Genomic DNA, 15,635 nt, shown 5'->3' with positions numbered 1-15,635 from the left:
GGAGGAATCATACTCTGTTATGGACTTAGTCCCTCAATCCTGGAGCCTGTCCCTTACCTCAGTTCCATTAATCAAAGAGACGACCCCCAAGACAAGCCTAGCCCAGACTGTTGGCAAAAAAAAAATTTATTTTCCTTTGAAATAAAATGTACAACCAAAAGAGCTCAGGGCCTGGGGTAGCAGGGAGGACGGGGGGACACCAGAGAGCCCACTTAGGGGAAGGAATCTGTGCCTCTGATCCCTCTACCCCACACCTTTGCCAAGGAGGAAGAGTCTGTCAGCCAGAGATTTCAGAGGGGAAGGGAAATACACGCTGTGCCCGTGATTTTTTCTGAAGCAGGTCATCCTTCGGGTGCAGAACACCACCTCCACAGGGGGACGTCAGAACCACAGACGGGCAGAGCCCTTGGAAACCATACAGCCCCATCACCCATATGGACACACTGAGGCTTAGGTAGGGAAGGGCGCACACCAAATCAGAGGTGAAGTCAGGACTTGAACACCTTGGCAACCTCAGCAGGGGGCTGAGGCCACAGACCTGGATGTGCACAGCAGATCGTTAGACACATTAGTCAAGTGAATGACCCCGTAGAGAGAAACGGCTGCGGTTTTTGGGTAGCCACTGCTCAGTGGTCCCTGACCTCAGTGTGAGGTGGCTATGTAAAGGCCAAGAACCAGATGGTGGTTATGAACCTCAAGACTTTTTTTAGCACCAGACGGTGGAGCTCTCCTGCCAGCTCAGCTTCCTGGGGCCTCTCAGGTAAGGGTGACGCTGCTGGAATGCTCCTGTGCCTTCAAGTGGGGTGGGAGAAAGGAGAGGCCAGCAGGGCTGGGTAAAGCCTTGTCCTGTGCACTTCCTCCCTCCTTCCTCCCTCCCCCAGCTTCAGTAGGGCCCAGAGAGGACAGAGGGCGGGGAAGGCCAGAGTGGTATCTTGTTTCTAGTTTCTGGGCATTGGGCCTCCTCCTCCTCCCCAGCGGGAGAAAAGGGTTTAGAATCGCTTTTCCTCGGGCTGGGAGGTAATGAGCAGCTCCTTGTTGCCGAAGTCCCACCAGGCTGTCATGTGGAATGCCATGTTGGTTAGGACAACAGTATACTCCAGGACAGCAAAGATGGTGTACACTGTTGTGAGAACGCAAGGAAGAGGGCATAGTGAGCCTCCTGCCCCCACCCCCTAAAGGCCTCTTGATAAATCACCACCACTACATCACTACACAGGGAACACAATGCCAACCAGCCCCCAAGACCACTGCCATATTGCACATTATAGAAAATAGCACAACTGTCCCATAGCCACTGTGACCACCTACGGATTCTAGCCTGGCCTCACCTCCAGCCTCACAATACATGTTGTGCCGAAAGTAGACAGCTAGCGCCGTGAAGAAGGAGACGAAGTTGATGATGAAGAGCCGCTGTTTCCAGTTGTAGGACTTTCGATCCTAGGAGACGGGCTGTCTGATCACTCTGCAGCTTGTTGGATACGTGTGGGCAGCCTCCCCTCAGCCCCAACTCCCAAGGGCTGAGTCTAACCTCCCTTGCTCATGGAAGGGGGCACAGGCAGGAGCAGCAGGAATGATGGGCATGTTCACATCCCTACATTTGGGGGTGTAACGAGGCCAAAGAGCAGTGGTGTCCCTGCCCCTGCCACATCGAGGGGACAGAGTATGAAAGTGTCTTGGAGTCACCCACCAACCCAACACCTCCAGATACTGTGGGAAGAAGCAAAGTGTGTGTATGTGGTGGGGGGGCGGGGCACTGGATTGTAGACCATAGACCCCTGACAGTTCCTAACTCACTGCGGCCTGGGTGCTGCTCCTCATTCTACCCCCATTTGGAGCCTCCATCTCCTCTTCTCCAGTCTCCCATACTACCCGATACTACACAGTCCTAGGTTCTGACCTGTCAGTCACCCTCCACTTGTCCCCAACCCCCAACCCCAGCCCGGTTCCCATCAGAGCTCCAGTTCCCACCTCACCATTACCCGTGTCCCGAGGACGAGTGTCCTTGATTTTCCTCTGGGCCTCCTGGAGCCCCACTAGGGGTAGACCGTACCTCCTGACTTACTGTGTGCTTCTTGGTCAGTCGCCAGAGAATGCAGGTGAGGAGCATGTGACCGAGGGAGGAGGCGATGAACACAATAAAAGCATTTTCATGGATAGCTGGAGGGAAAGAGCATGGTTGGGAGCATGCATTGCAGGGAGCACCCAAACCCCTTCATCTGAAGGTCCAAGTGAGGGAGGGGCAGGGGAGGTCCCCTCCCAACCCCTTCCCCACTCCTCATTCCCTCAGCCGGGCACCCACTGAAGTCCTCAGAAGAGGAGACGTAGGTGAGCACTAGCAGCGCAAGGTTCTCCACGACGTTGAGGCCAAAGTTGAGGCGGCAAAGCGGGCGGTAGCTGGGACACGGGGAGGTGCAGCTGAGGTAGTGGTTCCAGTAGGCGAAGGCCACCAAGAAGCGGGGCGCCGAGTGCAGGCCGATGCAGAAGCGCCACACGTAGCGCTGGGGCACCTCCCCGCCGATGGCCGAGCTCACCGACGGCAGGTAATTGGGTACCTAGAGAGGGTACCTATCTGGGCGCCAGGCTCTGCCGGCCCACCCACCTGGAGATCCCTCTCTCCATCTAACCATCCCGGCCCTCAGAAGGCTCTGCTCCAGCCCCTCCTCTTCCAGGAAGCCCTCTTTCAGGCGCCCTCAGAGCTTTCCCGAGAAACCTCCCCTTCCAGGTCCCAGGCCCCTAGTGTGCTTGGTTCTCATTCCACAGCCAGCCTAGGGTTTGTGTAGGGGCGTGGTGAGACCTTCTCCATCTCCCCCCAACTAGAACCTACACACGGCTGGGAAAGCTGTAGACAGGTTCAGATACTCCCTGAGCTCACTGAGCGGGGCTGTGCCCTCAAAAAGGCCCTGTGGGAGGTTCCATGAGCCCAGGACCCCAGATTCAGTCCCGAGGACAAGGATGGATCACAGACCATTTGAGCTTCCCTTGGGACAGTGCTGGACTCACTGCCCAGCAGAGCTCTTCTTCTGACTGCTCCCAGCTCCACTTGCTCTTCTGGGCAGGTGTACCAAGGTGCTGGAGGGTACTGTGTGATCCTGGGGGAGGTGGGCCGGAAGGATACCCTCACCCTGATCATGTCCAAGAAAAGTGGGTGCTGCTAACCTGGGGTAGTCTAAGAAAATGACCCTGTTTTTGTGTCTCTCTTTCATCCATCTTTCTCAACATCTGGAATTCCTCATTCCTTAAGGAATTGGAGCCTCATTCTTTAAAGCTGAGGAAGGAGGAGGAGATAATACAGCTGAAGGACTGGTGTGCTGCTTGTATGGGAGGGTGGGAGGATGGGGGATGAGTGAACGGTAGTTTGGATGGGGACTGGAAAGCCAGAGACAAGAGGAGGATCTCCTAGACTCCAGGCCTCGAGCAGTGCTTCTCAAACTTTAACATGCATACAACTCTTCGGGGACTGTGTGAGAATGCAGAGGTGTGGAATCTGAGAATTTGCACTTCTGAAAGATTCCAGGACTGTGGGAGCTACCAGTCTGTTGTATTTCCATGGGCTTTTTTAAACCTTCAACAAGGGCTAGAACAGTGCCAGAGCCCAACTATCCAGTGAGGGAATGACCCTGCTATGGCCGGTGGGACCAGTCTTCTGAGATGGATTCTGGAAGATCCCTTCCTTTCTCCCAATAAGGAAGGTGAATGGGTCTTCGGAGCAGCTGGGAAGGTAGGCAGTGATGGAGGCAGCTCACAGGGCAGGGGTGGTCCTGGGGGAGGACCAGCCAGGGGCTTCACAGCCTTCACAGAAAAGGAGGTGGATTCCCCTCAGCACTGTCAGAGGAGGCGAAGTGCAGAGCTCTCACAGAGAGGGTGCTGCTCTGAAGGCCATGGCTTGAGATACCATAGCCTGAGAGCAGCTCAGATATTCAGTCTGAGTTATCAGGGAAGAGGCAGCACGGAGGCTTTGGAGCCACACAAACCTGGGTCTGCATCCCAGCTCTGCCTTTATTAGCTGGGTGAACTTGAGCAAGTCACTTCACCTCTCTGAGCTTCAATTTCCTCACTGGGAAAATAGGGGTAACACCACCTAGCTTTCAGGGTGATTGTGAACACTAAATATAATGTATGCAAAGCATCTGCAGTGTTTGGCACACAGTGGGTACAAGTGATGGCTTTCAGAAGACAAACTCCCCTGAAAAGCTTGCAAATAGGCAGTGAGTTATGTGGCTGTTGAACATGAGAAGGCCTGCATATGAGTGAGAGGTGGGAATCATATCTTCACCAGACACTTCTGAGACATCCATGCCTCCTTACATTTCTGCCTCTCTGAGGTCCCCTGAGTAAGGTTAGTGGGAGTGTTGCCTCCATTTCCTAGCATATTCATTCTGAAAACTCCTCCCCCATATCAGCTACTTTAAGAGGAACAGGACGAGCATCTTAAGCTTGGCTGGGAGAGCCCAGAGTATTCAAGGGCCCAGAGCCCTGACTGATGCCAGGAAACAGGTAAAGGGTAGAGGTGGCACAGAGTTGGGGGGACGCCTCAGGAGGAAGAAAGAATTAGGGCCCTGTGGCTGCTGGTCCCATCCTCACAAGCTCCTCTCAGATTAAGGGCGGGGGCAGGATTCTGAGAGCAGGGATTGCCTCTCTTATTACACAGACACAGACACAGACCACAGACACACACACATAATCAGGTATAGATACTCATACATACACCCCCATCCCAAGCACATGAGTTCCCCACTCACTAACTATGCCAGCAACACGCAACATCAGGAACTATCAGAGACCAGGTACTCAGCTCACCCCAAACCTCCCCATGAGCCCAGAACTAAGGGTACTGAGAGATGGGAACATAACCCCTTCCCCCAAGAGTAGAAACCCTTTGGCCTGGAGGACATGGCTCAGTGGATCTGTGGCAGAGCAGTAGATTAGAAATTCACATGGTATAAAGGGAGGGGGTCCAAAAAATTCCCTATCATAGCACCTCATATTTCACCATTAGAGATTCATTCTTTTGGCTACAGATAAAAGTCCCCTGAAATTATGGATGACTTTTCTATCTACCTTACTGCCCCTCGCCCCTTGCCAACCAGACAAAAACTCCCATTCCTGTCAATTCTACTTGCTACTCTTCTCTGGACTCCATCCCCACCTCTCTATCCTCACAGTCCCCATCTTAGCTCTGGTCTCCCCAGGAGCAGGAGCTATTGCACTAGCTTCCTCAATGGTCTCCCCACTCTTGCCCCCTGCCCTTAAATCTGTTCTCCACTCAGAAGCCAGAATGGTCTTCTAAAGCACAAATCTGATCATGTCTCTTTGCTGCTTAAAATCTTTCCAAAGCTCCCCATTGCCCTCTAGATAAAATCAAAAGTTGTCAGGCCGGCATTCACAAAGATCCTTCTTCACCCCCAGAGCAACAATGTCCCTTCCTCCAGGAAGTGTTCCCCAGCATCCAAGCTGGGTTAAGTGCTTCCTCTGGGCCCTGCAATCTCTGTTCTCCCTCTTATCACAATAGGAATCCCATCTCACTGTGTGGTGACTGTCTGTGTCTAGGACTGTCTCTGGAAGGAATGAGATGCTGAGGGCAAGTCCATGTTCAATTCCATGCCCCTGACATAGAACCTCTTCCCCTGGGCCCTCAGGAAAGGCCTGGTGGACTGCTCTTGGAGGCAGGAAGTCCATCCAGGTTTCTAGCCGGCAGAGCCCTGAGTGGACACGGGCTGAGGGGCCTGAGGCTGCCGGAGGGAGAAACCAAGCTAGAAGATCCCAGGGCAGGGCTGGGGCTCCTCTCGGGTCAGGCCCCCAGTCTGGGCTAAAGCTACCTGTTCCTTCTCCTGGCCTCGTCTTCCCCCCTCAGCCCTGGCTTCCTTTCCAGTCTGGTCTTTCTTCAGCCTCCTTCCCCTTCTCACGATCTCTCTTGTGTATTCCCACTCCCTTCCCTTTCCACACTCCCCTCTGTTCCCTTTCACTCTCTATGATCCTCTTTTACTCTTGGACCACTGTGACTCTACTCTCTGAGTCCCTCCCCTCAAATTTCCCCTAACTCTGACCTGCCCCCCACCATCCTTTTATCCCTTTCCCCCTCTCTCTGACCCTCTGCTTTCTCTCTTACTCTCTGATTCCACCCTATCGCCATCTCACGACCTGGCCCTGACCCAGGTGCTGGGGAGCTGGCACTCACCCCACAGTCAGTGGCCACCGTGTACTCAAAGTGGAACACCAGGGACCAGATGATGCAGAAGAAGAAGCCGAACACAGGGAAAGTGATGGTCCATAAGACCATGGCCGTGAAGCGGAGCCGGAACACGGTCCCATCAGGGTCCAAGGGCTGGGAGGCCGCAGAGAACATCCTGTAGGGAGTGGTGCCCAGGCAGGGCGAGGGACACAACTTTGGGGCCTGGTGGGATCCCTGGGGCTGGGAAAGTGGGGCCTTTTCCAGAGCTGGCTCCTCAGGATATACGAAGAACCAGAGTAGAAAGAACAGAAAGAGCAGAAGGGAAAAAGGAAAACAGTGCAGAAGAGAAGGAGGTGCAGAGGGAGATAGGGCAGGAGCAGCAGAGATAGGCAGGGTCAGCTCTTAGGAATCCCCTTGGCACACTTATCCTGTAGGCCCACCTGTTGACGAGTCTGGAGAATAGAGGCTCCCAGTGGCCTGGACATGGGAGCTCTGATGGCCCACCCCATTCTCACGACCCTCATACCCACTCAGGAGAAGGTCAGAGGTGGAAAGGTTATTATTCCCATTCCACAGAAGGAGAGACTGAGGCCCAGAACCATGCCAGGATCAAACATTAAGAATAAGGTCTCTTGCCACCTGACAGTTTAAGGCTCCAAGTCAAGGCTTTCTTCAGGCCAAGTAACCTAGACAAAGGACCCTTGGCTCAGACTGGTCCAAGCCCTCCCACTGACCCTGTCTGACCACATTCCTGCTCTTCACCCAAGTTCAACTAGGAACAGTGGGAGTGCCCCAGAACCTATTTCAATGGGGCCACAGGCTGCCAGCCATCCCACCCCCAGGCTCAGAATGATCCAAGCCTCAGGCCAGTAGTACCCTGATCCCAACATATTAGGGTCCCTGAGGAGCCCCAGATCTCCAACTCCTTCCTCTCTAAGAAGACTATGTCACCCAATCCAAGGTTTACGGGAATCTGAGGGTCACGGGAACCTTCTCCACTCAGCTTGAGCCTGCTGTGCTGGCCCAGACCCGGCAAGGACAGACCCAGACCAACGGAGCTGGGCTTCCCCCGCTCCCTTCTCCCTCGAAGCAGAGAACTCCCTCCTCCCACCCCCTACTGCCCCAACCACCATGACCCCTCAAGCTGGGTCCCCTTCTGGGGAGCAGTAAGAGATGGCTTTGTATTAAAAGGCCTAGGACCAAGTCTCCCATTGGGACTCATACCTCCCTCCATTAAGGGAACCCCAGTCTACTAGTCTCGCTCAGCATCAGGGAATGGGGGAGGGCACGCACTGAGTGACACTCACATTGGGTGCTGAAGGATCCGGGGCTTGGGTTGAGGGCTCTAGCCAGACTGAGACTGTTCTAAGACTAGAGGGTCCCACCCCTAGTTCCCCAGGGCCTGCCCTCCCGCCCACAGAGTCAAGATCTCCACGCCTGCCCAGACACACAGCCTTCCCAGGACCAACAAGGCCAGGTCATAAATCCTAGAACATTCTGCAAAGGTAAGAAGTGATAGTGGCTAAAGTCAGCCCACAATAGCCTCTTTGACAGGGATGGGGCTAGGCACCTTTCTGAGGGTTGTATCCAGGGATACAGGCAGGTTTCTGGGAAGGGAAAGGGAGAAAGCAGAATAGGATTTAGCCCCTTTTTGTTGGAGCAGGACTGAGTATGTTTGTTGGGCCCCAGTGGAGAGCTAGCTAATCTTAGGACAATAGATTCAGGATCCAAAGGAGATCTAGACGGACTCAAATATGAGGTATCAGTGTCCAGCCTGTACCTGTGCAGAAACAGCTGATGGCAGCTCAGGCTGTATTAACAGAGGTCTAAGAGCCAGTAACAGGAAGGGCACAGTCCTGCTCTTGCCTGTACTGCCCAGGCCATATGAAATCCTATCCCCCGATCAGGCCTAGGAGAGAACAGCGACAAACTGGGCCAAGTCTAGGGGCATGTGTCCTATGAGGGCAGTCTGGAGGAACTGGAGCTATGCTACCTACAAAGAGTAGACTCAGGGACCCCCCACTGCTGCCTTCACATCTCTGCAGGGCTGGCTGGAAGCCAGGAGGAAAGAGTAGCTCTAAGGGTCCCAAAGCAGAGCCAGGGCAAATGCAAAGATTCACCAGAAAGAGAGTGTATGCTCTACATACAAGAAAGAGCTTGCTAATTGTTAGTTACTAAGCCTCCTTCAAATAGGCTGCCTGGGAGGAAGGAGGTTCTCCATCACTGGGGATATGTAAGCAGAGGCAAAGTCATCTAATTACAGATGTGTTGGACTAAGGTTACTTCTTGTATTCCTAGGGTTGGCCATTCCTGGGATACTCTGGGCGAGAAATTCAGAGCATCTATGAAAATCCCCAGGTGGATCCCACATGGTAGTCCCAGGGAGTGTGGACAACATACCCCCAGGGTCACTAGGCCTGGTCTTGCCCCAGCGAGGCCAGGTATCCCTCCAACAACTACCTATGCCTTAGCTCCCTAACTAGTATGCCAAGAATGGGTTATAGGTATGCCAGATATGCTGAGGTTACTGATCCCATCAGCCCTCAGAGCCAGCCATGAGGGGCAGAGCAAACAGCTTACTCTGTTTAATTCCATATGCTATGCAAATATTATGATTTTCTGTATGGACTAGGACTGCATCATACCATGCCTTCCAGTTCCCAGAGCACTGGGCTGGGGAGTCCTATCCACTTGTTCAACAAATACTTTCTGATTCAGATGCAGTGCCCACCTTCAAGGAGCTCCCAGTCTGGTGGGGAAGACAAACACAAATATGATGTGATAGAACTGTGTGTGAGAGAACACAGGGAACTGTGGGCACCCAGAGCAGGGAGTGATTAAGTTTGCCCCAAAGAGGCTAGAGAAGTCTGTCTGGAGGAGGAGGCACTTGAGCAGGGTTTTGAAGGATGAAGAAGAGTGGGCCAGGGTAAGAAGAACATTTGATGCATTATCTATGGGGAGAACTAGGTCAGGAAAGGCTGTTGGAGGGAGTCTTTCTGATCCTCCCCCTCAGACCACCTGGTCACCCAGTCCTGTTCCTTCTGATAGCTCCCAGCCCTGGATCTCATCAGACTGGATGCCCACAGCTCAAGGCCCACGTCTACGCACTGACAAATCGAGAGGAGGGAAAACTTTAAGTCATACGAACAAAAGAAGTGGGCCCCCACCCCTGCCAGCCAGACTCCACTGCTAGTCATAGCCCTTTTTCTGGAGCAGATGCTCTTTACAGGAAGGTGGGAAGCTCAGCTGACTGGGGGCCTTCAGAGCTCTTGGTGAGGCTAGTCCCAGGGTCCATGTCTAGGCCCTGCCTCTTTCCCACCTAGAGCCCCTAGGCTAACTCCCTCTCTTGCCCTGCCTTCCAACCTGACAATCTCCTTTGCCTCCTCCTCCTTCTGCTCCTCACCCCTCACGTTCCCCAAACCACCTTCCTATCCTTCCTCTCTCTGGAGCTCTATACCAGCCCTGAGAAGCAAGAGAGCAGGAATTATCAGCCTCATTTTAGACATGGGTAAACTGAGGCTCAGTCTCCGTGTCTCAGGCAATAGAGACAGTCAGTAGATGAACTAGGACTATAACAGAGGACTATAACCCCATTTACTCCAACAGCCTACAGAGAAAACTCGCACATCTTTCTTCCTGGCATAGCACACCATACCCCTGTCCAGAGGGTGCATGGCCACCTATGGAACCTCCAAGAGGATGGGACCTACCCCAGAACACATATACACACACATAGTCAGGTCCCCATCCAGACAGGCACAAATATAGTCTCTCTCACACACATACCCCACTCAAAGCCATTACAGTCATGTCCCTCACAGCTATACACACACATATACATAATCACATTCCCACAGAGACAGGGACAAGGCCACAGTGCCACACTAAGAGGCCCCAAACACCCTCTTGCCCAGTCCTGTTGTGTCTCCATCCCCCAGAAAACCCTGGGGCTCCTGAATCTGCCCCTCTATGAAGTAAGGATTGGGTTCTGGGTTCTGGGGCTGCCCAACTTCAATGGCCCCAGCCCGTAGTGACCTCCATGGAGGGTGGAGGGAGCCTAATTCTTGCAACCTCAATTTGCAAGCATCCCCCCCAGCAGCCCAGTATGTTTGATGGACCCCTCTGGAAAGCTGGCTAATCCTGTTACAATAGAATCAGGATACAATAGAATCAGGATCCAGAAAAGATCCAATCGGGCCTGAATATGAGGTGTCAGTGCCCCGCCCAAGCCCTACCCCACAGTGTGTGGCCGTAGTCTCCTTGAAGTGGAAGAGCAGGGACCAGAGGATGCAGAAGAGGAAGGCAACAAGTGGACAGCAAACTGTGACCAGGGCCACCAGAGTGAAGCGGAGCCGGATCAGGGTCCCCTCCCGGTCCAGCGGCATTGGGACCTGGTACATCTTGTCGGACCTGAGGATGGAGTGATATGCTGTCAGGGCCCAAGGCAGCAAGGCTGGGACTCAGTGGTGAAGCCAGCCCTTGTGCTCAGTCCTCAGCTCAGCTGTGCTCTGGGGCGGGGAGTCTGAGAAGGAAGCCACCTAGCCCCTCAGCGTGAACAGCTCCTGCCCTGGGTGAGGAAGACTGACTCAGAATCCCATTCACCTCCAATTTCAGAGGATAGACTGTGAATCAGATCTGTGCTAAAATGAAGCTTGAATAGATTGGGAGAGCTTCTCCTCACCCCTATGCCTGGCTTGACAGGCCTAGCACTACAGGAGCTGGTTTAACCAGTCTCTCTTGTTTCGGGAACCAATCCTAAAACCTCCCAGTGGACAGAATGGCCCATCTCTTCCCCCAGGCCTTTGAGCTTCCAGGCTTCAGGGCCTCCCATCAGCTCTCACTGCTCCACCCACCAGCCCAGGGCCCTTCTGCACCTTCAGTCCCTTCCCAGGCTCTGTGTGCTCCGCATGCCTGCACTGCAGTCCACAGCAGCAAGGGCACCATGGAAGCCAACAGAATCTCGACTCCCTGCTTGTCCCTGCCAGCTGCCTCACGTGCTCCGAGGGTGAAAGGCTTTGCAGAATCAGGCCTGGTACTAGCCTGGGCTTGCTGTTTGTTGGGGAGAGCTGCCTGGTCAGCTTCTGGAGGCTTCCCAGTACCAGGGCCTGTCCACCCCCCACTGGAGACTAGGTAAGGGCTCCTGAGGACTGTGACTCCCCGCTCAGACAAGAGTATCTAAGGTCAGGAACTATAACAGCCAAGTATACACCAGCTTTCTTAACCCAGCCCCCCTCAGTGTATAGAATGAGAGGGAGACAGGAACCTGCTCAGGGTCACACAGCAAATAGAAGGAAGAGCCAGCAGTGGGGCGATGTGGGGCTCACACGGTTACAAACTGCATCTCTGGCCTTCCTTGACCCCTTCTTCTCTGGGCCAGAGCTCTGGGCAGAAAGGTCAGGTTAGGTGGGGAGGGAGAAGGGGTGCCTGTCCATTGGAGGAAGAAAGGTAAAAACCAGATCCTATATACATGAGGCAGTCAGCCCTATACTCATTGTAAAGACAGAGAAACCAAGACACACAGAGACGAAGGCCCTTCCTCAAAGCCCTGTGCTGAGCCTGAGGGAAAGCCATCCTCAGAACTCAGACTTCCTGTTGCCAAACTAGGGCTGGCTCCAGATACATAAAGAACCTGCCCTCTGGACTCCAAGGGCCTTGCCAGATCACGTCCCAACTCTTCCTGGCCCCGCCCTCAGGACTTTGCCCTCTAGTCCCACCCTCAGGAAGAACCCTGACCTCAGTGCTGCCCGCCTCCTGGCATTCCGGAGCAGTCAGGTGGATGTGCCTCTGCATTCTCATCCATCTCCCCTACCCGCCTCTCTGCCAGGCCCCATCAGGTAGCCTGCCCTAATTGCTCAAGCTCCTTTCTCTCTTTGCAAGCCAGGAGTCTCCCAGGGGAGTTGGAAGCGGCTCTGGTGACCCTTACAAATCAAACGCATTCCTTGGACCACCCCCAAGAGGATTATAAATCCCTCCAGGCCCTAGAAGGGGAACACCTTCACCACTCAGCCCAAACCCAGATTCTGTGGTTGTAGCAGTACTATCCCCCCTCCCAACATCCCTCCCTGAAGCCAGCTGCTCTAGATCCCTCAGGAACCACTGGGATCCCCAAATTGAAGACCAGATCCTCAGGGAAGGAAGAGGCACTGCTGAAGGCAGGTGGGTGATAAGAAGGTTCAAGGAACAGTCTGTTCCACTTCTTGGAGGTATGCCTGGCCTCCCTTTTAGCTGTGTGACCTTGGGCAAGTCACCTAACCTCTCTGGGCCTATTTCCACAGCTGTGCAACATGGGGATCATATGGTTTAAATTACTACTAAGGCCATTCCAACTTGGTCATTCTACTCCTCCAGCCTCAGGACAGGGAGTTCACTACTTGAAGCGCAGCTGTACAGCCCCTGTCAACTCTAACTTCCTCACAGGTACTACCAGCTGAAAACTGATTTCTTAGGAGTACCCCTACCTTATCTCTAAAGGTTCCCAAAGATCTTATCAGCCTCCAGTCGGAATCCACATTTACTAAGCGCCTTCTGAGTACTAGGCACCCTACTTAACACCAGATACACGTTGTTTCCTTTAATCCTATCATTCTATGAGGTAGGCACTATCACCTGTATATTTCCATTTCACAGAAGAGGAAACCGAGGCTCAGGGAGGTTAAAAACACTTGCTCAGGGGCCAGCCTGGTGGTGCAAACGCTTAAGTGCGCGCGCTCCACTGCGAAGGCCTGGGGTTCGCTGGTTCTGATCCCGGGCCGGCACCAATGCACCACTTGTCAGGCCATGCTGTGGCGGCATCCCATATAAAGTGGAGGAAGATGAGCATGGATGTTAGCCCAGGGCCAGTCTTCCTCAGCAAAAAGAGGAGGATTGGCAGATGTTAGCTCAGGGCTGATCTTCCTCACAAAAAAAACAAAAACAAAAACAAAAACAAACCCACTTGCTCAAAGCCACAGGCCAATAACTGGCAGAGCTAGGATTTAAAAGTAATCTATGGGGTTTCAAGGCCCCCACGTCTCCACTCCCGGGGCACCTAAGGAGGAAATCTGGACCAAGAGTCCCTGTGGAGTGAAGGGAGAGCTCAACCCCTGCACATCCAGCCCCATGTTGGGGAGCGGAGGGGAAAGGGGTCAGCTCAGCAAGTCGGGACAACAGCAGTTCCTAGGCAGGCACCAAGACCCCCAGAGCTTGGGGCCGGGCACTGCGGAGGCTCACCGCATGGCCGAGCTCCCCCAAATGGGGCTGCCCGGCGGCCCGGCACACCCACTCCCATACTCACCCAGGCTGTGGCGGTGAGGAGGCTGGGCCGGCGCAGGCCGAGAGCCTGGGGGCCACTGGGAGCCACTAGGGGCCACTAGGGGCCACTGGGGGAGCCCAGGCCCAGACGGGCCCCGGGGGGCGAGCGACGGGGGGGCAGGTCGGAGTGGGAACGGCGGGGGCGGGGCCAGAGCGCTTGGGGCGGAACTTGGGGAGGAAACTGCGCCCAGATCCTCTGCTGGCCCCTCCCCATTTCTGCGGACCCGGACCCCGGGCTCTCCCCGTTAATCTGGCGTCCCCTCACGCCATGCCTCTCCAGCCCTGGTCTACCCCGCTAATTCCGGCTGCGTGGGGGCAGCCAGAAGAGCCCTGGACACCTTTGCTTGACACGTTGGATAAGCCACCCTGTCACCTTACCTCTCAGCTGCGTTCCATCACCTGTTGAAAAAACATAAAATTAATTCAACAGGACCCGGAATTCTCTCACTTCCTGACCCCAATCTTTCCTGCCTCCGCCCCCGCCCCCCTCCCCGCAATTCTAGCCGAATTATCCAGCTTCGCCCTTCGGAAACATTAAACCAGTTTCGCCCCAGCCTCGGTGCCCCTCCCCCAAACTTTGCTCCTGAGAGCCAGTTCCAGGGATTTCAGCAAAAAGAAAAGCACCTTACACGTAATGAGACCCAGTGAGGCCCATCCCAGAAACTCTGAGCCAGAACTGTTCCCACCTTTGATCAGGAGAGGGCGCCCTGTCCTGCCTGTGTGCCATCGCACACAGAGAGGATCTGCCCCTAGCCCTGGGTCTCTCCGCACCATGAGAGGGTTGATTCCCCAAAACCAGCCCCCCAGGGTTCCCTCCCCACCCTGAGCGACCCATAAAGGAACCTGAGGGGGACTCTTGGCTCCCTTTGCAAACACCATCCTACCCCAATAGGGAAAGAGGATGAAGGAACCAGTAATCCCTCCTGCAGGCACAATGTGGGGTTGACAGAGCACCTGCAGCGGGTGAGGACTTCTGAGCTAGACACAGTTACCACCACATTTTTCCCATTTAAATCCCCACAGTAATAATTAGCATATTTTGAGCACTCTCTGTGTCCCAGGCATTTCTCTACTTTTTATGTGTTATCCCATTTAATCCTCATAAAAAGCCTATGAGGGCCGCCCCGTGGCTTAGCGGTTAAGTGCGTGCGCTCCGCTGCTGGCGGCCCGGGGTTCGGATCCCGGGCACGCACCGCTTCTCCGGCCATGCTGAGGCCGCGTCCCACATACAGCAACTAGAAGGATGTGCAGCTATGACATACAACTATCTACTGGGGCTTTGGGGGGAAAAAAATTAATAAATAAAATCTTTAAAAAAAAAAAGCCTATGAGGTAGATACTATTAATATCACCATTTTGCCAATGGAAAACAGAGAAGGTATGTTACATACTTACACAGCTAGTAAATGTCAGAACCAGGATTTGAGTATGGCACCTGAGGTCATTCCCTTAATTGCTGTTTACTGTTAATCCCCTATAGGTAGCTATAATCACCACTTTGCAGATGGGAAAACAGAGGCTCAAATTTGATTAACTTACCAGAGCTCTTTTTCATGCATTTACTTTTACGCATTCACTCAGCCTAGGCCCTCTCTGTGGAAGACCTGGGCTGGGCAATGGTGGGGGATCCAGAGATATCCTGGGCTCACTCCTCAGGCTCCAAGTCTGGAGGGAAGGTGTCTTATTCTAGAAACTACTTTTCTTGACTGTGAATTCTCCCTCACCCTGTCCTTTAAGGTCCCAGGGCAAATGAACAATTAGTAAAACTTTACTGAAAGAACCACCTCCATTTAATTTTGATAACTAGATTCAGGTTTTCTACCTTGGGGCTTCATGTCATCCTCTTTGTCTAGCTCTGACCCACAGATGCCTGCTCCTGGCCCTTGTCCCCTGTCTTGACTCCCTATCTGTTCCTTTGGCCCTAAATATCATTCCCTGAGGCTGGGTCCCTTCTCCCCCAGTGCCTGAAACTTAAGGCGCTCTACTCTTGCCTTTAATTCTCTGGTGATTTGGGCAATTCACCGTACAGTTCTTAGTCTCAGTTTCCTCATCTGTAAAATGGTTTTAGGAATATCCACATCAGAGGATTGTTGTGAGAATTAAATGAGGTAATGTAGCAGTGTGCCAGGCACGAGGAAGGTACACCATGTTATTACGACTAGATGTGTAAGCTACA

General features: G+C 53.6%; 1 protein-coding gene across 4 annotated transcripts; it reads right to left on the bottom strand.

Annotated features, from left to right (window-relative positions):
* Window positions 1-108: 108 nt before the first annotated feature.
* PGAP2 (post-GPI attachment to proteins 2) lies at window positions 109-13,848 on the bottom strand. Of its 4 annotated transcripts, XM_058545742.1 has the most exons (7): window positions 10,405-13,428; window positions 8,163-8,176; window positions 6,176-6,344; window positions 2,300-2,552; window positions 2,051-2,157; window positions 1,329-1,437; window positions 109-1,120 (listed from the first exon to the last, which is right to left on the bottom strand). In XM_058545742.1, exons 1-7 carry the CDS (start codon window positions 10,567-10,569, stop codon window positions 990-992), a joined length of 948 nt encoding a protein of 315 aa, XP_058401725.1. In that variant the 5' UTR covers window positions 10,570-13,428; the 3' UTR covers window positions 109-989. The 4 variants fall into 4 exon arrangements, with proteins under 4 accessions (XP_058401725.1, XP_058401724.1, XP_058401722.1 ...); XM_058545741.1 differs by lacking the exons at window positions 6,176-6,344; window positions 8,163-8,176 and adding an exon at window positions 13,838-13,848 and having other exon boundaries at window positions 2,063-2,157; window positions 10,405-10,579; XM_058545739.1 differs by lacking the exons at window positions 6,176-6,344; window positions 8,163-8,176 and adding an exon at window positions 13,443-13,543 and having other exon boundaries at window positions 10,405-10,579.
* Between the last annotated feature and the right edge of the window lie 1,787 nt (window positions 13,849-15,635).

This window comes from Diceros bicornis, chromosome 7 (genome assembly GCF_020826845.1).
Source record: "Diceros bicornis minor isolate mBicDic1 chromosome 7, mDicBic1.mat.cur, whole genome shotgun sequence".
Lineage (NCBI taxonomy): Eukaryota > Metazoa > Chordata > Mammalia > Perissodactyla > Rhinocerotidae > Diceros > Diceros bicornis.
Note: the sequence above shows the minus strand (reverse complement) of the source record. Positions and strands in the feature narration are given on the sequence as shown.

Coding starts and splice junctions, on each gene's coding strand:
- PGAP2 (XM_058545742.1), bottom strand. CDS start 10,569: ATGTACCAGGTCCCAATGCCGCTGGACCGGGAGGGGACCCTGATCCGG. Junction 2,553..6,175: donor CGGTGGCCACTGACTGTGGG/GTGAGTGCCAGC, acceptor TACCCTCTCTAG/GTACCCAATTACCTGCCGTC. Junction 1,438..2,050: donor AGCACACAGTAAGTCAGGAG/GTACGGTCTACC, acceptor CCCGTCTCCTAG/GATCGAAAGTCCTACAACTG.